Here is a 26614-nt window from a genome sequence, read left to right as displayed (position 1 = left end):
TCCCTAATTCTTGTTATAAATCTCGAGCTAACGCCTTCATTGAATATGTATATATATGTATGCTTGCATGACTCATGGTTGCAAGAGATTACAGGTACAATACCGCCTAGGTGCAAGGTTTGTCTCCATTAGGATTCGCAGGGTTGAGTATACATTTTTCATCCTTAGAATTTGGACTAGGTGATCGTAAAACCCTCGTCTTTCCTTAGCCATGATCAAGTGAGCATCGTGTGTGGTCTGTCAGTTCCCCTTTTCGTTTGGGTTTGCATGTCGTGTGATTGGTTGGCTTTCTTGCTTTGCATGCCTTGCGTGTGGTAAAATGGAGTATTTTATCCTAAGTATTTAATTTGATTTAATGTGTTCATTTATGCATTAGTAATTAAGAAATTTAAAATAAATAGGTTTCTTTAGGTGATTAATCATTAATTAAAAAGATCGCTTTATTTATGTTGTAGCGAATTTAATTAGTTTAGGCGTTTTAAAAAATGAAAGATTTAAAAGTATTTGAAATATAAATAATTTAATCTCTTTTGCATTTTGGAAAAGAAAGGTTAATTTTGCTTATTTAAGAAAATCATTTTTTATTAGAAAAGCAAGTTTAATTTATATGTAGATTTGATATAGTGTGTAAAGATTGATTTTGGGAATTAATTTAATTAAAATATATTATCCTCGTCAATATTGTGAAATATAAATGTTAGCTTAGTTAATATTGAGAAAATTAAAATTAAATGAGAGAGAAGCATTTTAATTTTTAATTAGAAAAGCAAATTTAATTTATTGGTATAGTTTAAAAGAATGATTTTTGGAGGAATTATTTTAAATAAAATATTTTTATTTGAAAAATAAAATTAGGTCAAAATTTCATTCTTTTAACCTAGGTTGGAAAATAATTTGGGGTTGTTGATTTGTTTTGGGAAAAAAATAATTTTGGATGGAGATTTGAGGATTTTGGAAAGGATGGATTTTTCTATAGCTAGAGGTTGGGCTCTTCTTCAAGATCTTGCCAGGAATGCGAAAAGAGGTAGGGTTCTAATTTGCTCTGTTATTGCAATGTAAATAAAAAAAAAAAACTTTGCATTTAACCTAGGTTTTAGAAAAGATTGGGGGGGATTATTTTTAGAGAGTTATTTTTTTTGGAATGGAAAAAGTTTGGACATTTGGAGGAGAAATTTTGCATACAAATTTTGGGGGGTTTTTGATTTTCTTGAAGAATTTGGATGGCTCTTCTACAATTTGTCTTCCAGGAAAGCATTTACAGGTTGGTTGATTTGGATTTTGATTTGGTATTGTTGAATTTTGAAACTCTCTGAATTTCTTGAATTCTCAACCTTGCATTTATGCGAGGTTACTATTTATAGTAAGTTTTCATTTGAGCACGAAATGGTGCGAAACTCTCCCTGAAGCTTCTGATTGGCTAGATAAGCATTCCGGTAAAGTTTCATCGCAAGGTCACAGCTAGTTTTGAAGATATTAAAGTTTTCGTCTTGGAGGGGTGCAATAAAATATTTAAACTTAATTTTGGGGACTTTAGAGGCTTCAAAACGCCCTGAAAAGTGGTCATAACCGGCGAAGCGGGTTACGAGGTGATAGAGCACTTTGTGAGCTTTCTGGCGCTTCAAACGGTTCGTCAATCGGACACCTGGTTCTCAAGTTATGGCCTCCGGAAGTTTGTACTCCTGAAATAGGAAAAATAATTTGTATCGGATACATAAATGAGCTGTAAAAGGGAGCAAAACGTGTTGATGTGTGCTTTAACATGTCATAGGGCATCTAGAAGGGAGATAAGGTCGGCTACACCTTATTGGGTGGTTTTAGCCCATGGTTTTGTAATACCGTTTGATGGTTTCTTGTATTGTATCTCCTATTTATGAGGTGTGTGAGATAGAGGTTGTGTGAAAGAGTCCTATGGCTATTGAGTTGCCTCTGAATCTCTGATTAGTGATACTCCTGTGAAGAGCTTGCTCTGCAAGTATTTTGTAATCTATTTTTGATTGCTGAATAAAATATTGAGCTGCTTTTGGAGGGTGGGGTTTTTCTCCCGAAAGGGTTTTCCCCACGTAAATCATTGTGTTGTGGTATGAATGCTATTATATCTATTTTTATTTTCTGTAACTGTTGTAATGATCTGAAAAAGTTTTGCATTACCCTCCTCTCAAGGTTAGTGTAGGAAGTTGTTTCCACTACTTAACTTCCTTACAAATGGTATCAGAGCCTGATCACCTTTGGTTTCAATTGTGGGCAGTTGGGTTTTTTGAACTAATCCAGATTTGAGTGGGAGCTTGTGCAGAAGACACTTTTTGATCTTGTTGCAGGAATATTCAGATGGCGAGTTCGTCAGGGAGAATAGAGGTGGAGAAATTTAATGGAAGTAATTTTGAGATGTGGAAGTTGAAGATGGAAGATCTGCTAATAGATCAAGATCTTTGGGATGCTGTTGATGCGAATGTCCAAAGACCCTCAGATCCTACTGCAGCAGCTCAGTATGATGTTATGGACCGAAAAGCCAAGGGTCTAATCAGACTGTGCCTGGTAGACTCTGTTCTAATCAATGTCCATGAAGAAAACTCTGCAAAGAAGCTATGGACTAAGCTTGGTGAGATGTATCAAGTGAAATCTTTATTAAATCAAATTTTCTTAAGAAAGAAATTGTATTCCTTGAAGATGGAAGAGGGTGGACGAATTGCAGACCACCTAGAAGCATTCAATATGATTGTGGCTCAATTAGTATCCGTCGGTGTTAAGATGGATGAGGAGGAGAAATGTCAGATCTTGCTTTGTTCTTTGCCTGATTCGTGGGATTCTCTTGTTATGGCTACCGGTAGTACTTCTGTTGTTTTGAAATCTGAAGACGTGGTGGGTGCCCTACTCGGTGAAGAGATGCGAAGGAAGGTATCCATCAGTTCAAAGGAAGTCCTAACCGTTCGTGGAAGACCTAAGGAGAAAGGCAAGAAGAATGAGAAGCGCGGCAAGTCCAAATCCAAAGGGAGATCGAAATCTCCTGGAAAGTCCAAAGTCATTTGCTGGAATTGCGGTAAACCGAGTCACATCCGTAAGGACTGCAAAGAAGAAAAGAAGAAGAAAAAGAAAAAGTTCGATTCTGATTCTGAGTCCGACAAGGAAGATGGCGATGCATTTATTGCGGCTTTGGCAACTCATGCAGGTAATGATGCCTGGCTAATTGACTCAGGTGCATCTTTTCATATGACTTCCAATAGAGATTGGTTTTCTGAATATGAAGGATTTAATGGAGGTAAGGTGTACTTGGGTGATGATTCACATCTAGACATTGTTGGTCGAGGTAAAGTTAGAATTAGGTTTTCTGATGGTAGAATAAAAAGGATTAATGGTGTGCTGCATATCCCTGGATTAAAACGAAACCTGTTATCTGTGAGCAAACTAATAGATGCAGGTGTGCAAGTAGTCTTTTCTGAAACAAGATGTAAGATGATTAAGGGTGCTATGGTAGTTGCTAGAGGTGTCAGGTTTGGCACTTTGTATAAGCTTGAAGCATACACTGTTGAGTGTAATAGCACTTCTGTAAAAAGTAAATCTGTGGATACTTCATTGGAAGATTTGAAGGTTTCACCTTCAGCAGATGGTAATGGTTTTTGGGTACCTAAGGGTGCTCTTTCGTCTGAAGCAAAGTTACCTGCAGAGAAGACTATGTTATGGCACCAAAGACTTGGCCACATTGGAGAAAAGGGTCTAAGGACCTTGAAAAATAAAAATCTTGTTGAAGGTTTGAATGATTGTAATCTTGACTTTGATTTCTGTGAGCATTGCATTTATGGAAAACAAAACCGCGTTCAGTTTTACTCAAGTTCTCATAAAACTTGTGGTGTTTTGGATCTTATCCATTCTGATGTGTTTGGTCCAGTAGATGTCTCTTCGATTGGAAAATCCACATATTATGTTTCATTTATTGATGATTTTAGTAGAAGGACATGGGTATATTTTCTAAAGAGTAAATCTAAAGTTTTTAGTCGTTTTAAAGAATTTAAAGCAATGGTTGAGTTGCAGACTGGAAAGAAAATAAAATGTTTGAGAACTGATAATGGTGGTGAGTTTTGCTCTAATGATTTTGATAGATTCTGTAAAGACTGTGGAATTAACAGGCAGAAGACAACTCTGTATTCTCCACAGCAGAATGGAGTTGCAGAAAGAATGAACAGGACACTGATGGAGAAGGCTAGGAGTATGTTGAGTGGTGCTGGTCTCGAACAAAAGTTTTGGGCTGAAGCTGTTGCCACTGCTTGCTACCTGATTAACAGGTCTCCTACATCAGCTCTTGTTGATAAAACGCCTATGGAAGCATGGTCAGGTCACAAGCCTTCATTGAGACATCTTAGAGTTTTTGGTTGCGAGGCATATGCACATGTGCCAAAGGAGAAGCGAACAAATTTGGAGAACAAGGCTGTGAAATGTATCTTCATCGGGTATAGTTATGGTGTGAAAGGATACAAGCTTTGGGACCCTGTTGCACAAAAGGTAATTCACAGTAGAAGTGTTATTTTTAGAGAAATTAAGTCTCCTTCTGTTACATTGCAGCCAGAATAGACTAAAAAAGAAGATGTGATTCAACTTCCTTCTACACCTGAAAGAGTTGAATCGAGACCCCTAGATAGGCAAGAATTTGAGGAGAGCTCATCTAGCTCTGAATCTTCAGAAGAGGAGGAAGAACCTCCAACTCAGCTTGTTCGAAGGTCTACAAGACATAGACAACCACCTGAAAGGTATTCACCTGGTGATTGGAGATGTATTTTTGCTCTGAATACTAGTGTGGATGAACCGAAATCTGTAGAAGAGGCATTAGGTATGAATGATGCAGAATCCTGGAAGATTGCTATGGAGGAAGAAATGGCAGCATTGAAAAAGAATGATACATGGGATCTTGTACCATTGCCTGAAGGACGAAAACCTGTTGGTTGTAAATGGGTGTTCAAGAAAAAGATTGGTTCAGATGGAACAATTGAGAAGTATAAAGCAAGGTTGGTTGCAAAAGGCTACTCTCAGGTTGAGGGTGTTGATTACGGTGAGATATTTTCTCCTGTTGCAAAAATGACGTCCATTAGATTTTTGCTTTCTATTGCTACTGCTTATGATTTAGAGTTTGAGCAAATGGATGTGAAAACTGCTTTCCTTCATGGTGATTTGGAGGAAGATATTTATATGACACAGCCAGAGCACTATGTGGTGAAAGGCAAAAGTAATTTGGTCTGTAAATTGAAGAAATCTTTGTATGGCCTCAAACAAAGTCCTAGGATGTGGTACCAGAAATTTGATACATATGTGTTGAGTTTGGGATTTGAACGTTCTAAATCAGATCACTGTGTTTATTATAAATCTTATGGTGATCATTTCTTATTCATTGCATTGTATGTTGATGATATGTTATTCATTGGTAAAGGGAAAGGTATGATTTCAGAACTGAAGTCTCAGCTCGCTGCTAAATTTGAAATGAAAGATCTTGGTGCAGCAAAGCACATTCTTGGGATGGAAATTAGAAGAGATAGGGTGAACAGAAAGCTATGGCTAGGCCAGAGTAAGTATGTGAATTCAGTGTTACAGAGGTTCAACATGCAGAATTGTAGACCATTGAGTGTTCCTTTTACAATTGGAATGAAACTATCTATTTCAGATTGTCCTACATCCCCATTGGAGATGGAAGACATGAGCAGAGTGCCTTACCAGAGTGCGGTTGGAAGCTTGAAGTATGCTATGGTCTGTACTAGACCAGACATTGCCCAAGCAGTGGGAGTACTTTCTAGATATATGTCTAATCCTGGTAGAGTTCATTGGGATGCAGTCAAAAGAGTCTTCAGATATTTGAAGGGCACTTCAGAGTATTCTTTGTGTTATCATGGTAATTCAGTTGGAGACATGACTTCCCTTGATATCCATGGTTATGTGGATTCAGATTGGGCAGGTGATATTGATAGCAGAAGATCCACCAGTGCTTATGTGTTTACTTTGTTTGGTGGTGCAATTAGTTGGATGAGTAAGCGACAGGCTGTGGTTGCTTTATCCACTACTGAAGCAGAGTATATGGCAGCTACTCATGCTTGTAAAGAGGCCATTTGGCTTAAGAGACTGTGTTCAGATATTGGAATAAAACAAGGTACAGTGACAGTTTACTGTGACAGTCAGAGTGCAATTAGCCTAGCTAAGAACCCGACATTTCATGCCCGGACCAAACATATTGATATTCAGTATCATTTTGTTAGAGATATGGTCGAAGATGGTAGGGTGAAGCTGGTTAAGGTGGAAACTTTGATGAATGTTGCAGATGCTTTAACTAAGGCTGTGAGCACAGAGAAGTTCAGATGGTGTTCAGAGTCTATGGGCCTTATGGCCCCTAGCAATTGATTCTTTGTGTTGACATTCCCTTCGGCTCTTGCAAGGTGTTCGACAAGTGGGAGATTTGTTGAGAAAAATGGTGTCTCAACCTTGCATTTATGCGAGGTTACTATTTATAGTAAGTTTTCATTTGAGCACGAAATGGTGCGAAACTCTCCCTGAAGCTTCTGGTTGGCTAGATAATCATTCCGGTAAAGTTTCGTTGCAAGGTCACAGCTAGTTTTGAAGATATTAAAGTTTTCGTCTTGGAGGGGTGCAATAAAATATTTAAACTTAATTTTGGGGACTTTAGAGGCTTCGAAATGCCTTGAAAAGTGGCCATAACTGGCGAAGCGGGTTACGAGGTGATAGAGCACTTCGCGAGCTTTCCGGCGCTTCAAACGGTTCGTCAATCGGACACCCGGTTCTTAAGTTATGGCCTCCGGAAGTTTGTACTCCTGAAATAGGAAAAATAATTTGTATCGGATACATAAATGAGCTGTAAAAGGGAGCAACACGTGTTGATGTGTGCTTTAACATGTCATAGGGCATCTAGAAGGGAGATAAGGTCGGCTACACCTTATTGGGTGGTTTTAGCCCATGGTTTTGTAATACCGTTTGATGGTTTCTTGTATTGTATCTCCTATTTATGAGGTGTGTGAGATAGAGGTTGTGTGAAAGAGTCCTATGGCTATTGAGTTGCCTCTGAATCTCTGATTAGTGATACTCCTGTGAAGAGCTTGCTCTGCAAGTATTTTGTAATCTGTTTTTGATTGCTGAATAAAATATTGAGCTGCTTTTGGAGGGTGGGGTTTTTCTCCCGAAAGGGTTTTCCCCACGTAAATCATTGTGTTGTGGTATGAATGCTATTATATCTATTTTTATTTTCTGTAACTGTTGTAATGATCTGAAAAAGTTTTGCATTACCCTCCTCTCAAGGTTAGTGTAGGAAGTTGTTTCCGCTACTTAACTTCCTTACAAAGGATGCTGGAGTACTTACTAGAAGAAGAGTTAGAGAGAACTCTCACATGATCTCCACCATTGAACCAAGAAGTGCGAAGGAGGATTTTGGTGATGATCATCGGGTTAAGGCAATGGAAGAAGAATTGGATCAGATTAAGAAAAACAACACATGGACCCTGGTACCCAGACTGGTAAACAAGAATGTCGTAGGTACTGAATGGGTGTTCAGAAACAAGTTGAATGAGGATGGTGTTGTAGTTAGCAATAAGGAAAGATTGGTTTCCAAAGGTTATGTGCTAGAAGAAGGAGAGGATTATGGAGAAACTTTTGCACCAGTAGCAAGAATGGAAGGAGTCAAAACATTACTTGCATTTGCAGCTCACAAGAAGTTCAAGGTATACCAGATGGATTTTAAGTCTGCATTGTTGAATGGGATATTGGAAGAAGTTTATATAGAGCATCCTTATGGTTATGCATTTACAGATGAAGAAAACATGGTATGCAAATTGCATAAAGCTTTGTATGGATTAAAGAAGGCACCTTGAGCATCATATCAAAGGCTTCATACACATTTGATGAAGATAGGCTTTGCAAGAACCAGTGATGACAACACCATTTATATCAAGTCTGAAGGAGATAAAATACTGGTTAGTGAAGTATTTGTTGATGATATTATATTTGGAGGTAATGATGTCATGAGCAACAATTTTGTAGATGAAATGAAGAATGAGTTTGAGATGTCATTAGTAGGGGAAATTAAAAAAATCATAGGCTTGTAGATACAGCAGATGAAGAATGGTATTTTCATTACTCAATCTAAGTATGTGAAAAAAATTTTGAAGACTTTTGGCATGAGTGACTGTAAACCAGATGGAACTCCAATAGTTACAGATTGTAAATTGTCCAAGGAAGATGCATCTAAGTCTATAGATGAGAAAGAATACAAGTCAATGATTGGCAAGTTACACTATAGTGTTCACAGTCGACCAGATACTATCCATGCAGTTGGTATAGTTTCTAGATTCCAAAAGAATCCAAAGGAAGCACATCTGATAGCAACCAAGAGAATTTTTAGATATCTAAAAGGTACAATTGGAAATGGGTTATGGTATCCATATGGAGGAAATTTTGATTTGCAGGATTACACAGATGCTGATTGGGTAGGAAATGTTGATGACCGGAAGAGTACTACTGGTGGAGCATTCTTTCTAGGAGAAAGGCTAGTTTCATGGACTAGTAAAAAGAAGAGTTGTACTTCACAATCTACTACTGAAGTTGAGTATGTAACAGCTTATATGAATTGCACACAAGCTATTTAGATGAGGCACATTTTGGAAGGTTTTAAGATGAAGATCTCAGAACCTATCAAGATTTTGTGTGATAATATGTGCAATTAATATTTCTAAAAATATTGTTTTTCACGCAAGGACTAAACACATTGAAATGAAGTATCATTTCTTTAGGGGGAAAGTAAAAAGTAAAGATGTTATCTTAGAGCATGTTTCAACCAAAGAGCAGCTTACAAGTGTTTTTAACAAACCTCTGCCTAAGACTACATTTGAGTGTCTTAGAAGACAACTAGGGGTTGTATCCCTTCATGAGGTCAGTTGAACATGATGTTGATTGTATCAGTCCCTAAACTACTTGCATAATTTTACATGGATTGATTTACTTTTTTGGAGTGGATGTATTCCACAGGGGGAGCTTGGAGTGGATGTATTCCATAGGGGGAGCATCAAGTTGCAGTTTGTTGATACACAGTGAGATTTTGATATTACATATTTTACTTTCAATTTAGCATTGTTGTCAAAGGGGGAGAAGAATTATGTAACTAGGGAGAAGAATTTTGTGTTTGATTAGGTGAATTAGTGACAAGATGATGATAGATAGAGCATGGTGAATACTTGGTATGTAAACCAGGATTTCTATTCACTAATCACAACAGCAAATTAGAGGCATTGATATTTGTATTGCCATTAATACCAAAGGGGGAGATTGTTGGCATTTTTAGATTGTTGGCATCTTGCATATAAATTGTATTAATGATATGTTGTGATTGATGTCAATTAAACTGGTGAATGGTATTCATGATTTTGTTGATATTGTTGTTATTGCTTTTGTATTGTAACTAGTATGATAAACTTTGTGGAAGATGTTGTAAACCGGTATATGGTAGTTTGAAAGTTAAACCGGTGTATAAGGTTAAACCTTTCTATGTTATGTAACCAGTAAACCCTACCAGTTGTTTTTGTTAAACCCTAACCGATCAAAGTTTGTTGGTTTAAGATCTGATGTTGAGCAGTAATGATGGGGACACGTGTGGTCATTATATGAAGATAAGTTCAAGCTATTTTGATGGGTTTGATTATCTTGGAAAGGAGAAAAGTGGATTGCATCAAATACATAGCACGTGATGAGTTACAAGTCTAATGAAGCGGCGATTATGGAGCGGTTGGAATTTTCGTGTTAAATGTGAAAAGATTGTTATGATTTCTAACGGTTAAGATTGTACCGACTTGTTCGTAATCTTGATAATGAGAATTAGGTTTTTGTTATGTTACCGACCTATTTGATTTGTATTTAAGGTTGATGATGTTGTTTTATTTCGGTGTTGACAAAGTTGGTAGAAATTAGTTGAGTGTGAGGTTGCCTAACATGAGGATGGATCGGCAGTTTGAGTGAAGGTAGATTTAAAGCTTAAGAAGGATCTGATCAAGCAGATGTAGTGCTATTCAGACAGATCAAGAAAAACCTGTTGTTTTCTAACAATCACAGCAAAAATTGAAATCCCCTAACAAGGTAAGCTCTAACAAGCTTGGTTACTTTCTAAATCCTCTCACAAGGTGATCCATTAGTTTGGATTCTCAAATCCTTTTTAGAGGTTACTCCTAATAGGGTATTGTGCTTTTCATCAAGGCATATTAATCCCCTAACCGGGTGATTCCTAATAGAATTAGTTCTTAACAGGACTTATTGTAAAGCTTTAACAGGCTTAACTCCTAACAAGTTGAACTTCAGAAGAGTTCAAATAGCTATCCTTGTGAGTCTCATCTCACCGTGGTTTTTACCTATTTAAGTTTTCCACGTATAAATTGTTAGGATTCCTAAAGATACTGAGAGGGGGGGTGAATCAGTATCTAACCGATTTAATAAATTTACTGATTTAAAACATGAAAAGCATATCAAAACTGTGTACCAGTAAACTAAAGTTAATGCAGCAATCAAGAATAATAACCACAACATAAAGAGCATACCATAACACAATATTTTAATGCGGAAACCCTGTATGGGAAAAACCTCGATGGGATTTGTGACCCACAATATTTGCTTACTGGCCAACAAGTGAATATTACTGTTACAATAGGGGCCTGCACATGCAGGAAGGCCAAGTGCCTAGAGCTCACTGCTCAATTACAAAAGAAGTCACACTGACTTACAAAAATGGATTGTATAAATCCAATGTCTTGTACTGCTTCAAATAAGCATCTTCTATGCTAGATTTAGTACCGGTTTTAGCTCTGCTACATACATAAACCCTTAACCAATAATTTGCATATTAGGTCTACATAATACTTTGCATCCTCCTTTTTTTTTCCTATTACAAAATCATCTCATACATATATGAGTCATATTACAACTCGCCATGTCATCTTACAATGATTTTACAATTAATTACAAAATATATTTTATAAAAAATTGAAGTCGGTCAAGGTGCTAGTATCCTTCCTTTTACTGTTGGTGTCGAGTCAGTCTGTCAGTGATGGTGCCGGTATATTTGTCTTGCCGGTATCAAATGATTGCAAGGTTGCCATCAATGATAAAACCTTCAATCATCTACAATTTCTCATTGGAGTGTGCATTTTCCAACAATCTCCCCCTTTGGCATTGATGGCAACACTCATGAGAAAAATTTCAAGAATGTATCAAAATTGAAGTCCAAAAATCTTTCCAAAAACTGTGCCAAAATTTTACCAGATGTGTGCTCCCCCTAAGCGGATGATCTCTGCTTCTGGATTTTTATCATCATACTACTCCCCCTTTGACATCAATGACAAAGGTAGTCATTTGCTGTCAGTGGAGTCCTACCTAAAATCTTGTAACTGGTGGGTTACAATCTGAAAAATGTCTGTCAAAATTTGATTTATGCTATTACTGAATATTTTGCTTTCTTTTATTGCCTCTTATGTTCTCTGCACTATACCGGTGAGTATGTGCATTTTCTCTTCTGGTGTCTTCAGTCCGGGAACCAGAGCCTCAAATATTTCTTTTCTCAAAGAAATAAGATACTCTAGTCTTGGACTAAGTCTGCATCTCAAGTCCTTTGCCTTGTCCTTTATTCCCTATTTGTCATTTTCGAGTTTCTTGATTTTCTCTTATTGCTCTGCAATCTTGTTTTCTAACTCCAAAAATGAATCTGATGCACCAATCAAATTATCTGCCATATTATTTATCTTTTCTTGTGTCTTGCAGATCTTCTTGTCAAGATCTTCTATTAATACATTTGTTTTGCAAGTGTCCCTGTATAGTTTCTTGAAGTCAAGAATTATTTCTCCAAGTTCCAGTAATAGAGTATCCATGTCATCCTTTTTCTTCTATACAATTTCCTCAAAGAATAACTCTTTTTCTTTTATCATTCTTTCCTTAAATGTATCCTCATTTATTTGATCAATAGTGAGTAGGTTACTGGTGATAAATTTAGACAATGTGTCTAGTTGACCTAAAGAATCCTTATTATCAACTATGCACTTTGGTGCAATCAATTTAAGAATTGGTATGGTATCATCAACAACCTTATAGGCTTGTGCATTGCATTTGGTAATCCTCTTTATTGAATCTAACAAGACCTTTGTTACATTAGTAGGTCTAAATTCTGCCATAGCTGTACCAAATATTTGTTTAACAATCTTTACAATAGTCATGCCACCGGTTGTGGTAATTTCCTTGCTTGGTTCGAACTCTGGTAGGTTTGTCTGTGTTTGCATTTCTACAAATAAAGATTTTTGTTTTTTGGTTTGGGCCGGTGGCATTTTCTCTATCTGAGCCTATGCTTCAACCTGTTCATGTTCTACTTCTTTCAATTTTGCCAGTTTCTCAGATGTTGTCGTAGTTGGTACCTTTGAACTTTCCTTAGCTGGTTCTTCAGATGGTTTATCTATTGTATCTACCGATTTCTTAGTGGTAACTTCTGCTGGTTGCTCTCCATGTGAAGGTGGTTCTATGTTTAATTCAACCTCTGTAGTCGGTGACTCAGTGGTCACACCTTTCTCTTTATCCTCAGTGGTTTCCCTATCAACCACAACATTGACTTCCTGATTGTCTATATTAACTGTATACAAAATTTTTGATTCAGGATTTGTATCCTCTATCAGAGTCTTCATACTCTTTGTAGCCAGTTGTTTGTTAGTAGTGTCTACTGGTGGAGTATCTAAAAGAGGTGGGGTCAAATTGTCAGTTATTTTTAGGCTTGGTGGTCCACCTACCTTACCTTTCCCCTTATCTTTGTCCTTCTGGTATAATTTGATAGTTTTAGGCCTGAGTAATTCTTCCTCTTTCTCCTTTTCCACAAAGAATATATCCCAACCATCTGTTGTTTCCTCAGATACTTCATTTACTCTGCCAGCCATGAGTGCTACATGTTGATGAGCAGTAGAAAACATTGTCCAGTTTGCCTCACTGATCAATTTGTCTATTTCTTCAGGTGAGTTAACAGGATGCATTGCCATTAATTTTTCAATCTTGATCATTTTGTCCAGTTCAACAATAGTTGACCTTCTAGCTTCTAATCTCCTATACAAGTCATTTGGAATTTCATCAACAACTTCCAATAAGAATTTCTTGTACATGTCTAAGTGTATAATTACACTATTTTCTATACTTTCCTTATAATCAGCTGATAGTGTATTGTATATTTTATTTATGTTCTTCAGTTTACCATCCTCTATGATTTCACTAAGAAGTTTGTCTAGAGCAGTAATAGTCTATTTGATCTTCTTTTTAGGAGTCATTTTCTTCGTCGGAGGCCTTACTGCCTATTGCTTCTTTCTTGTCCTTTTTGGTGTAGGAGAGGGTGTCGGTGAGGGTTTTCTTTTCCTTTCAACCCTTTTAAATACAACAGGTATGTCACTCTCTGAAGAAGTTCCAACAGGTGAAAGATGAGTTTACGGTTGAGGTGCTTCCAACTTACTTTCAGTTATACCAGTTTGTTTTAACACATCTTCCTTAATTGTGTTTTCCTGCCGGGTTCCTTTCCTCACAATTGCTTCAACCTTCTTAACCCTTTTCTTAGATTGAATTTGACTCTCTATTGTTTCTACATCACCAAATACTTTCTCTTTCAGTTCTTTAGGAGATTCGAGGAGGGCTTTTGCATAAGTTTCTATAATGTTGTCATATGTCTCATAGCCTATTTCAATTACCCAAATAGTTCTAGGGATAACTACCTCCATCTAGATTTCATCTTTCTTGATTACAAAATAGATTTCTTTATGATACTTGTCCACAATTGCTTGTGATAGTCTTACTCTGGACTTCATTTGAGCCTCGAGAGCTTGAAAATGCTCATTTAGGTTTTTCTCCCTATTTTCTCCCATATTGTTCAATAGGTCTGACAGTTGTTTTCCTACCGGTATATCAAAACCAAAATCTCTAGGACCAATACCGGATACTTGTTTGGTTATATACAGCATTAGGCAAACAAGTAAGTTTCCAAATCTGAATGTTCCTTTCTTATCCTTTTTAATCTTTCCCATATTGTCTATCAACTCATCTTTAAGACATTCGCATATATCTATCCTTGCATTATAATTGACCATATCATAAGCACTCTTAATACATAGGCTAGAAACTAAGTTCAATCTATTTGCATGTGTAGCCTTATAACCTAAGATCATACTGCTAAATTTGACATTTATATGCTTCACATCGCTTACCCTTAAGGATCTTTTATCAAATGTTGCACCAGTTAGGTTTATCACAATGTCATTTGAGACCTTTTTTGTTTTGTCGATTCTGTTACCAGTGGAGGGTAACCCTGTTACGACTCTTACTGCTTCTTTTGTGATTTGATGAACTGAGTCCAACTAGAAAAATTCACCATGTACTCTGCTTAACACAATCCTTATGATATCCTTTGGAAAATCTGGAATACTAAGGATTTCAGTAAAACCTAGGTTTTCAATTATCTTATGTTCAAGTTTGACTTTTCCAGATTCATCACAAATTACAGACTTATACATATTCTTAATTTCCTCATCACCTAGTTCATCAATATGATAATGTATATACATCCTAGGGTCTTCAGCATATACTACTCCTTTAGGTATTTGAGAAAATGCACCTAAGCTATCATCTTTCTTTGCAATTTCGGGAACTAAATGGAATACGGGTCTTGGGCGCTTAATAACTTCAACAATAGTAGGGTTTACAATAAATTCAGGAATGGTTGAAGATGCCATAGCTAACCTATTCATGTTCTACTTCTTTCAATTCTGCTAGTTTCTTAGATGTTGTCTTAGTTGGTACCTTTGAACTTTCCTTAGCCGGTTCTTCAGATGGTTTATATGTTTTATCTACCAGTTTCCCAGTGGTAACTTCTACCAGTTGCTCTCCCTGTGAAGGTGGTTCTATGTTTAATTCAACCTCTGCAGCCAGTGAATCAGTAGTCACACCTTTCTCTTTATCCTTAGTGTTTTCCCTATCAACCACGACATTGACTTCCTGAGTGTCAATATTAACTATATACAAAATTTCTGATTCAGGATTTGTACCCTCAACTGGAGTCTTCATACTCTCTATAGCCGGTTGTTTGTCAGTAGTCTCTACCAGTGGAGTATCTGAAAGAGGTGGGGTCAAATTATCAATTATTTTTAGGATTGGTGGTCCACCTACCTTACCTTTCCCCTTATCTATGTCCTTCTGGTATAATTTGATAGTTTTAGGCCTGAGTAATTCTTCCTCTTTCTCCTTTTCCACAAAGAATATATCCCAACCACCTGTTGTTTCCTCAGATACTTCATTTACTCTGCCAGCCATGAGTGCTACATGTCGGTGAGCAGTGGAAAATACTGTCCGGTTTGCCTCACTGATCAATTTGTCTATTTCTTCAGGTGAGTTAATAGGATGCACTGCCAATAATTTTTCAATCTTGATCTTTTTGTCCAGTTCAACAATAGTTGGCCCTCAAGCTTCTAATCTCCTATACAAGTTATTTGGAATTTCATCAACAACTTCCAATAAGAATTTCTTGTATATGTCTAAGTGTATAATTACACTATTTTCTATACTTTCGTTATCATTAGTCGATAGTGTATTGTATATTTTATTTATGTTCCTCAGTTTACCATCCTCTATGATTTCACTAAGAAGTTTGTCTAGAGGAGTAGTAGTTTGTTTAGTCTTCTTTTTAGGAGTCATTTTCTTCGTTGGAGGACTTACTGCATGTTGCTTCTGTCTTGTCCTTTTTGGTGTAGGAGAGGATGCCAGTGAGGGTTTTCTTTTGCTTTCAACCCTTTTAAATACAACAGGTATGTCACTCTCTGAAGAAGTTCCAACCAGTGAAAGATGAGTTTCTGGTTGAGGTGCTTCCAACTCACTTTCAGTTATACCAGTTTGCTTTAACACATCTTCCTTAATTGCTTTTGCCTGCCGGTTTCCTTTCCTCACAATTGCTTCAACCTTCTTAACCCTTTTCTTAGATTGAATTTGACTCACTATTGTTTCTGCATCACCAAATACTTTCTCTTTCGGTTCCTTAGGAGCTTCGAGGAGGGCTTTTGCATAAGTTTCTATAATGTTGTCATATGTCTCGTAGCCCATTTCAGTTACCCAAATAGTTCTAGGGATAACTATCTCCATCCAAATTTCATCTTTCTTGATTACAAAATAGATTTCCTTCTGATACTTGTCCACAATTTCTTGTGATAGTCTTACTCTAGACTTTATTCGAGCCTCGAGTTCTTGAAAATGCTGATTTAGGTTTTTCTCCCTATTTTCTCCCATATTATTCAGTAGGTCTGACAGTTGTTTTCCTACCGGTATATCAAAACCAATATCTCTAGGACCAATACTGGGTACTTGTTTGGTTATATACAGCATTAGGCAAACAAGCAAGTTTCCAAATCTGAATGTTCCTTTCTTATCCTTTTTAATCTTTCCCAGATTGTCTATCAACTCATCTTTAAGCCATTCACATATATCTATCCTTGCATTATCATTGACCATATCATAGGCACTCTTAATACATAGGCTAGAAATTGAGTTCAATCTATTTGCATGCGTAGCCTTATAACCTAAGATCATACTAATAAATTTGACATTTATATCCTTCACATCGTTTACCCTTAAGGATCTTTTATCAAATGTTGCGCCGGTTAGGTTTATCATAGTGTCATTTCAAACCTTTTTTGTTTTGTCTATTCTGTTACCGGTGGAGGGTAACCCTGTTACAACTCTTACTGCTTCTTTTGTGATTTTATGAACTGACTCCAACAAGAAAAATTCACCATGTACTCTGCTTAACACAATCCTTATGATATCGTTTGGAAAGTCTGGAATACTAAGAATTTCAGTAAAACCTAGGGTTTCAATTATCTTATGTTCAATTTTGGCTTTTCCAGATTCATCACAAATTACAGACTTATACATATTCTTAATTTCCTCATCACCTAGTTCATCAATATGATAATGTATATACATCCTAGGGTCTTCGACATATACTACTCCTTTAGGTATTTGAGAAAATGCTCCTAAGTTATAATCTTTCTTTGCAATTTTGGGAACTAATCGGAATACGGGTCTAGGGTGCTTAATAACTTCAACAACAGTAGGGTTTACAATAAATTAAGGAGTGGATGAAGACACCATAGCTAACCTGTTCATGTTCTACTTCTTTCAATTTTTGTTAGTTTCTCAGATGTTGTCTTAGTTGGTACCTTTGAAATTTCCTTAGTCGGTTCTTCAGATGGTTTATCTGTTGTATCTACCGGTTTCTCATTGGTAACTTCTGCTGGTTGCTCTCCCTGTGAAGGTAGTTCTATGTTTAATTCAACCTTTGCAGCCGGTGACTCAGTAGTCACACCTTTCTCTTTATCCTCAGTGGTTTCCCTGTCAACCACAACATTGACTTCTTGAGTGTCTATATTAACTGTATACAAAATTTCTAATTTAGGATTTGTATCCTCTACCGGAGTCTTCATACTCTCTATAGCCGGTTGTTTGTCAGTAGTGTCTACCGGTGGAGTATCTGAAAGAGGTGGGGTCAAATTGTCAGTTATTTTTAGGCTTGGTGGTCCACCTACCTTACCTTTCCCCTTATCTCTGTCCTTCTGGTGTACTTTGATAGTTTTAGGCCTGAGTAATTCTTCCTCTTTCTCCTTTTCAACAAAGAATATATCCCAACCATCTGGTGTTTCCTTGGATACTTCATTTACTCTGCCAGCCATGAGTGCTACATGTCGGTGAGAAGTGGAAAATAATGTCCGGTTTGCCTCACTGATCAATTTGTCTATTTCTTCAGGTGAGTTAATAGGATGCACTGCCGGTAATTTTTCAATCTTGATCTTTTTGTCCAGTTCAACAATACCTGACCTTCTAGCTTCTAATCTCCTATACAAGTCATTTGGAATTTCATCAACAACTTCCAATAAGAATTTCTTGTATATGTCTAAGTGTAGAATTACACTATTTTCTATACTTTCCTTATCAACAACTGATAGTGTATTGTATATTTTATTTATGTTCTTCAGTTTACCATCATCTATGATTTCACTAAGAAGTTTGTCTAGAGGAGTAATAGTTTGTTTGGCCTTCTTTTTAGGAGTCATTTTCTTCATCGGAGGCCTTACTCCCTATTGCTTCTGTCTTGTCCTTTTTGGTGTAGGAGAGGGTGTCGGTGAGGGTTTTCTTTTCCTTTCAACCCTTTTAAATACAACAGGTATGTCACTCTCTGAAGAAGTTCCAACCGGTGAAAGATGAGTTTCTGGTTGAGGTGCTTCCCACTGACTTTTAGTTATACCGGTTTGTTTCAACACATCTTCCTTAATTGCTTTTGCCTGCTAGGTTCCTTTCCTCACAATTGCTTCAACCTTCTTAACCCTTTTCTTAGATTGAATTTGACTCTCTATTGTTTCTACATCACCAAATACTTTCTCTTTCAGTTCCTTAGGAGCTTCGAGGAGGGCTTTTGCATAAGTTTCTATAATGTTGTCATCTGTCTCATAGCCCATTTCAGTTACTCAAATAGTTCTAAGGATAACTACCTCCATCCAGATTTCATCTTTCTTGATTACAAAATAGATTTCTTTCTGATACTTGTCCACAATTGCTTTTGATAGTCTTACTCTAGACTTCATTCGAGCCTTGAGTGCTTGAAAATGTTCATTTAGGTTTTTCTCCCTGTTTTCTCCCATATTGTTCAGAAGGTCTGACAGTTGTTTTCCTACCGGTATATCAGAACCAAAATCTCTAGGACCAATACCAGGTACTTGTTTGGTTAAATACAGCATTAGGCAAACAAGTAAGTTTCCAAATCTGAATGTTCCTTTCTTATCCTTTTTAATCTTTCCCAGATTGTCTAACAATTCATCTTCAAGCCATTCACATATATCTATCCTTGCATTATCATTGACCATATCATAGGCACTCTTAATACATAGGCTAGAAACTGAGTTCAATCTATTTGCATGTGTAGCCTTATAACCTAAGATCATACTAATAAATTTGACATTTATATCCTTCACATCATTTACCCTTAAGGATCTTTTATCAAATATTGCACCGGTTAGGTTTATCACAATGTCATTTGAGACCTTTTTTGTTTTGTCTATTATGTTACCGGTGGAGGGTAACCCTGCTACAGCTCTTACTGCTTCTTTTGTGATTTTATCTACTGAGTCCAACCAGAAAAATTCACCATGTACTCTGCTTAACACAATCCTTATGATATTCTTTGGAAAATCTGGAATACTAAGGATTTCAGTAAAACCTAGGGTTTCAATTATCTTATGTTCAAGTTTGACTTTTCCAAATTCATCACAAATTACAAACTTATACATATTATTAATTTCCTCATCACCTAGTTCATCAATATGATAATGTATATACATCCTAGGGTCTTCAGCATATACTACTCCTTTAGGTATTTGAGAAAATGCACCTAAGTTATCATCTTTCTTTGCAATTTCGGGAACTAACTGGAATACTAGTCTAGGGCACTTAATAACTTCAACAACAGTAGGGTTTACAATAAATTCAGAAGTGGATGAAGATGTCATAGCTAAAAATACCTCAATCTGCCTGGGATGAATGATTTGATGGATTGCTTCACTTCTTTCCTTGGAATCCCTTCGCTCAGGAATTTTTGCGCTCTCAAAGATTTGAATGCTCGGTGAAATGAAAATGGAGCTAAAATACTCTCTTTATAATAATATTTTCACCAACTACCACATTTAATGCTTGTCGGTTAAGTCACAACTTAACTCATCTGTCGGTATAGAAGTAATTTATACTTCTCACCATCAACGGAGGGAATAATAGCATGTTGTTCAATTTGTTGCTAAACCCTTAAAGGGATTTTTCTTTAGTTAGATGAAGAGTCTCCTACCAGTGGAGTGTTACTCTGTTCTGTCGGCGGAGGAGTATTCCCATCAAGATTTTGATTTGAATTTCTGATCCATTGTTTTGATTATTCTTGTTTTACCTCTTCAACATTTTCTTTACCCTTCAAACTAGGACCTTTGTTATTTGTCGATGGTGCCTTACTTCTACAAAATTTTGCAATATGTCCAATCTTGTTACAATCATAACAAGTCACATTGTTCTTCTGAATAGCTTTCCCATATCCTATGTCGGTTTGTGTTCTGTATTGATTAGATAAGTGTCCAAATCTTCCACAAACATAACATCTTACATTCATTCTGCAATTTTCTGAGTTATGACCAATTTTGTTGCATTTGGAACATTGACCGGTGGGTGTATTAGTGTACTGATAATTTCTAGATCTACATTGAATTTCTTAATGACCATACTTGTTATAGTTAAAGCATTCTCCATTGAATTTGTAGGCATTAGGTTGTCTTACCGGCTTGTTATAATCATGATTGTTTGCAGTACCGGAGCTTTCACCAACTTCAAAGCCAAGGCCATTTGTATCACCATTAGGTTTCTGATTTTTCAGCATGTCACCAAGTTCTTCTAAGCTTTTCTTGAATTTCTCCTTGTGTTGATTTGCAGCAGCCAGTTCTCTTTCCAAGATTCCTTTCTGTCTAGTGAGTTCATTTGTGTCATTTTCTGTATGCATGAGATTGTCTTCAACATATCATTTTCATGACTAAGTCTTGTGTTTTCATTTGTAGCATCATTCAGTTTTCTAACCAAATCATCTTCATTCTTCTTTCTATCTTCATTTTCTTTACAAAATCTCATACTCATATCTTGCATCTCATTCTTCATTGTAGTGTTTTCTTGTCTCAGCTTGTTCACAAGATCATTAAGAGTTTCCTTTTCATCTTCATTATTCTGCATCTTTTCACCAAGTTCTCTTCTCTTGTTTCTTGCAACATTAAAATTTTCTTGAAGTGCTTGAATAATATCCTATGCAGCCTTTAGATCATCTTCAAGTTTGATGTTCCTTACTTTCTCTGCATCATAGTCTGAAAGAGTTGTTTCCAATTGCTTCATCAAGTTTTCCATCTCTACTGGTGTCAAGATCTTCCTCAAGTTGTTAGGCTTCAAAAAATAGAGGACCAAGCTCTAATACCAATTGTTAGGATTCCTAAAGATACTGAGAGGGGGGGGGGTGAATCAGTATCTAATTGGTTTAATAAATTTATTGATTTAAAACATGAAAAAGCATATCAAAACTGTGTACCGGTAAGCTAAAGTTAATGCAACAATCAAGAATAATAACCACAACATAAAGAGCACACCATAACACAATATTTTAATGAGGAAACCCAGTGTGGGAAAAACCTTGGTGGGATTTGTGACCCACAATATTCGCTTACTGGCCAATAAGTGAATATTACTGTTACAATAGGGGCCTGCACATGCAGGAAGGCCAAGTGCCTAGAGCTTACTGCTCAATTACAAAAGAAGTAACATTGACTTACAAAAATGGATTGTATAAACCCAATGTCTTGTACTGCTTCAAATAAGCATCTGCTATGCTAGATTCAGTACCAGTTTTAGCTCTGCTACATACATAAACCCTTAACCAATAATTTGCATATTAGGTCTGCATCATACTTTGCATCCTCCTTCTTTTTTCTTTTTTTTTCCTATTACAAAATGATCTCATACATATATGAGTCATATTACAACTCACCATGTCGGCTTACAATGATTTTACAATTAATTACAAAATATATTTTAAACAAAATTGAAGTTGGCCAAGGTGTCAGTATCCTTCCTTTTACTGTCGGTGTAGAGTCAGTCTGTCGATGTCGGTGCCGATATCTTCGTCTTGTTGGTATCATATGATTGCAAGGTTGCCATGAATGATAAAACCTTCAATCACCTAGTGTGCATTTGCCAACATAAATATTTGTGTCAAGTGGTGAATGCTTTTGTGGTTATGATCTTATTTATTGATTTGATTAAGGCATGATAACTAGAAGCATGAGAGTTGAAAATGTTGATATTTGATTAAGCATTGTTGATGTTTACAAGATTGAAGTTGTTTATTGTTAAGTTGGTATAATAGTCAAACCGGTTGATGTTGGTAATTTTTGAGATATTATTTTGACAGAACTATTTTGTTGATAAGTTTATTTTGAGTTTGGGAGTTTGTATCAGTTTTTTAGTACACTGATTCACACCCCCCCCCCTCAGTATTCTACCGGATACTTATTCTTTCATCATATCATCAATATCTAGCAAGAAAATGATCTACCTCGGGAGTCTGGTGTCCCAGGGTAGATGAATAAAACAAAACACACCTCAGGGCTCTGGGGCTCCGGGGCTTCGGACTCCCGAGGTGGACAAAACAAAACACACCTCAGGACTTCAGGACTTCGGAGTTCTAAGGTAGACAAAAGAAAACAGACAAGACAATGCACCACCTCAGGACTCCGAGGTTCTGGAGTTCCAAGGTAGGTGCACTAACAAGAAAAAAAAAGAGACCAACCTCGGGACTCCAGGGTTCTGAGGTTCTTAAGTGGACCAAGGAAAAAAAACAAAAAAGAAAGAGACCTCGGGACTATGGGGTTTTGGGGTTCCAGGGTTCCGAGGTAAAAAAGAGTAAAACTTAAATCCAAGCAATAGAAAGAAAAATAGGGACCCATATTTTCAACACAAGGAAACTAATGGGGGTTAGGTATGCAAGGCATAACAAATGGTGACTATCTGGGAAAAGTGACTCTAGGCAATTTAAAACTTCTAAATCTCTGGTTAACCCAACGCCTAAGGGTACTATCATTCAAAATGATGTATAAGAGTGAAAGATGAGTGAACAAATGAACAGACAACCAACTCCAGAACTAAACAGAATTAACTCATAAGTGTGTGCGTATGATTTATCACTCCACCATTTTCAATAATGAAGATAAACAAAGGAAATTGGGCCCAAGCTACGTAGGTGAAGTCAACCAATGTGTTTCGTGCAAGGTCATCCTAGGCATAGCTTTTCTTCCAGTCAGGCGTTTATAGCCCCGATAGAGATACCTTTGGTCTTAGTCAAGCAGCGCTCCACTGTCATCCAGGTGTCCATAGCCTCGGTGGAGGTTACTTTAAACACCCTTTTTCTTAGTTTCTTTAAGAGGATCAGTTCTTTTCTTTTCCTTTTTCTTTTTGAAAACATCATGGAATATAGAAGGACTATTTCTTTAATAACCTTTTAAGTAACTTTTCAAACATTAACTCTAATTATTGGGTTGGGAACCACAGTGGATAGCATGAAACATCCTCACTTATGATTTTTCACTTGGAAACAAGTTCATCTGATATCTTACAAAACTTTAAGATTTATCTTAATGTGATGGTAGTGTCGAGTTATCAAGCTAGCCTTTTCCAATTGAGGGTAAAAAACTCAAATCATATTTAAACTGCTATATACCACCTTGAATGAGTGTAGACAAAAGGTTTCAAAATTAATCAAATGACAATGAAGTTATAAATAGAAAAGAGTTGAAGTCTCTCAAAATTTGGCAACTTGTTATGCAAAGGACACCTTCTTTTTATAATCTTTAAGAATATATATATATATATATATATATCCTGACACAACAAAATATAAATGAATGAAATGAAACAAAGAAACAAAAAAAAAAGGGAAAGAGGCATTGCCGCAAAGCAAAAACACAACAAACATGCAAAAACCCAAACAAGCAACAAAGCAAATGAAAAAAAAAAAACTAATTGTACAATATACAACAGGTCAAGCTTCACTGGGGATTAATCGAAGTAGCATTTGAGGAAATTGTTGGCATTATACACTCAGATGAGAATAGTTGATGTTGTCCCTGATAGCAACCAGCTGGTATTATGGTTCACGGGTTACATTGGCAACAAAAATCATTTATTAGCACTGGCAGGCACTTCACACTGGCATCCAGTCTACACCGACAGTAGATCATATCGGCACTCTAGGCCAACTTGGAATAATAATGTTTTGTATTGTAATTATATTTGCTTAGCCGACTTGATGTATGGTTAAAGACTCATATATTTATGAGATCTTGTAAGTCATTTTGTATTGCAAGTAGTGAAGTAATAAGGCAATGTAATGAGCAATATATGAGATATTGTACGACAATTGTTTATGCACTTTCATGTATCTATTTTGAAGAGTGAATAAGAAGCAGAGAAGAGTGAAGGTTATTCACCGACAAGGTTTTTGGTTAAACTATTTGCTTGAGCTTAAACCGGTACTAAATCGGGCATTGCAAATGCTATTGTAAAGCAGTACGGTGTATTTGGATTTAACCATCCATTTGTAGTCAGTGGGAATCCTTTATGTTGTTGAGAAATGAGCTCTAGGTTGTTGGCCTTCTCGCATGTGTAGGCCCCTATTGTATAAGTAATATTTATTCATATTGGCCAGTGAGTAAATATTGTGGGTCACAAATCCCACTGAGGTTTTTCCCTTACCGGGTTTCTTTGCCAAAAATATTTGTGTTATGGTGTGGATTGATGGTTGTACTTCTGTTTCTCTTTACTACATTATTATTTGTTTACCGATATATTAATTTAGGTTGTAAAATTGCAAATAAGTTCAAATTCTTCATCAATCAGTTAGACATTGATTCACCACCCCCCCCCCTCTCAGTGTCTTTGGGACAGTCATAGCATCTAACATAAATTACCATTGATGGGCAATGGTACAAGTTCTCCAGTCAAAGAGCTTAACCTGAAGGTGTTCTCCCCTAAAATTTCAGTTATTTGGGAAGGACTTAACCACAACCTTTCAAACTTGTGGTGATCACCTTTCTTCTCCCTCTCCTTGTCCCATAATAGGACTAGGTCAAAGATCCGAAGGCTTTCACCTTGGCCCTTTTGCCAAACCATCTCTTAACAATAGCTTGGTGCTTCGCAAAGTATTGTAGAGTATTAATCTTTTTTTCATCAAGTTTTAACAGATTTAGGAGGCAAACCTCTACCTGATCCTCAATTTCAAGTTCCTTCATTAACTGGAGGACCTCTATTTGTAAGTTGATCAGGAAGATAGGAGTTTGACCATAAACAAGCTAAGATGGAGAAGTTCCTAGGGCAAATTTTACTCTAGTTCAATCAGCTCATAAGGCGTATCTCAACTAATTATGCTAGTCCCTGGGATTTTTCTCGAGCAGCCTTTTAATGACATCTACGATGTTCTTGTTCATAGATTTGGCTACTCTATTAGCTTGCAGGTAGTAGTTGGACAAAAATTTCAATACCACCATATATTCGTATGACCATTGCATCAACTGTGTAGAAGTAAAAGAAGGGCCAATGTCACATACCCAAGCGAATGACATACCAAACCTGGTGAAGATGTGTTCTTCAATGAATTTCAAGACTACCTCCGTAGTAGCTTTTCAACACATCATGGCTTTCACCCACCGGGTGCAGTAATTGATTACGGTAAGAATGAACTTATGTTCTTAAGATGATCTAGGATTAATGAGAGCTACGAAATCCAGTGCCCATTGGGAGAAAGGTCTTCCCTCAAACACTGGTTGGAGAGGTATGGCAGGATTCCTCTCTCTGGAAGCTATGGTTTGGCACATATGATAGTGACAAACATGCTCATGAGCATCCTTAAAAATACTAGGCCAGTAATATCCAGCCTTCAAAATTTGATGTGAAGTGGCATCCGCCAAGCCATGACTTGTACCGTACTTCTCGTAGAATGCCTTGAACATGTTACGGGATTCTTTATTTTCAAGACATCAAAGGTAAATACCTTCGTAATTCTTTCTATAAAGTATCAAATCATTGATCATATAATTGGCACTTTTGAGCCTTAAATCTCATCTTTGTGTGGTTGTCAACCCCTCACGACACTTATCATTCAGAAATATAAAAACCAAATCCATGTCCAATGGGTCCTGAGTGAATGACTCCAATGTATATTGTTGGCACTAGATTTGAGGGATGTGAGTCACCATAGCTTGAGAGAATCCTCAGCCTCTGACTAACTTCATTGGATGCATCTCCAGATCAAATTCTTGTAAAATTGCTATCCATTTTCCTCAATATTATCCCAGCTCTGATTGCATAAGCAGTGACTTCACCGCTTGATCAGGTACAACCGTGTAGATTTTACTCCTCGGGATATAATGCCTAAATTTATTGACTGCTCTTACTAATGCGAAGGCCTGTTTTTCAAGAGAAAAATACCCAACCTCATCACTCTTGAAAGGGGAGCTCATAAATGCAATGGGTTTCTCATCCCGTTCTTGCCTCTATGTCAAAACAGTTGCTCTTGAGTGTAACGAAGCAAAATAATTTATTTAAAATGGGAGAGTATAGTCAGGACTAGTTAATATGGGAGCTCCAACGATGGATTTCTTGATCTAAGTGAAAGCCTCTTTTGCTTCAGTTGTCCATTCGATCTTAGCCTCCTTCTTTATCATTTCATTTAATGGCTTGACTATCTACGCAAACCCAATGATAAATTTTCTGACAAAATTGATCTTCCCAAAGAAAGATCTCGTCTCCTTTTTATTGTCAGGCATTTGTTGTTTAAGCAACACTTCTAATCGATCTAGGTCAATAGATATCCCCTTTTTATAGATTACATGGTCGAGGAGCTTTCCTTCAGCCACTCTAAATACACACTTCTAGGGGTTAAGAGAAATCTCATACCTTTGACATCTCTCCAGAACTTTTCGAAGGT

The 26614-nt window shown here is 36.8% G+C and overlaps 1 protein-coding gene across 1 annotated transcript; it reads right to left on the bottom strand.

The window, feature by feature from the left end:
- Positions 1–12344: 12344 nt before the first annotated feature.
- On the bottom strand, positions 12345–25637 carry LOC131860094 (uncharacterized). The gene is made up of 3 exons (XM_059214460.1): positions 25518–25637; positions 14824–15018; positions 12345–12611 (listed from the first exon to the last, which is right to left on the bottom strand). Exons 1-3 carry the CDS (start codon positions 25635–25637, stop codon positions 12345–12347), a joined length of 582 nt encoding a protein of 193 aa, XP_059070443.1.
- Positions 25638–26614: the final 977 nt, after the last annotated feature.

The sequence above is a fragment of the Cryptomeria japonica genome, chromosome 11 (assembly GCF_030272615.1).
Source record: "Cryptomeria japonica chromosome 11, Sugi_1.0, whole genome shotgun sequence".
Taxonomy (NCBI): Eukaryota; Viridiplantae; Streptophyta; class Pinopsida; order Cupressales; family Cupressaceae; genus Cryptomeria; species Cryptomeria japonica.
This window is presented reverse-complemented; position numbering and strand designations above follow the sequence as displayed.

Bases quoted from the DNA above. Each gene is read 5' to 3' on its own strand.
- LOC131860094 (XM_059214460.1), bottom strand. From the start codon at position 25,637: ATGTTCAAGGCATTCTACGAGAAGTACGGTACAAGTCATGGCTTGGCG. The intron at 15,019-25,517 runs GTTTGTCACTAT...ATTGACACTCAG, and splicing joins TTAAGGATGCTCATGAGCAT to GAAGTCAATGTCGTGGTTGA. The intron at 12,612-14,823 runs GTACCAACTAAG...ATAGACAATCAG, and splicing joins CGGCTAAGGAAAGTTCAAAG to GAAGTCAATGTTGTGGTTGA.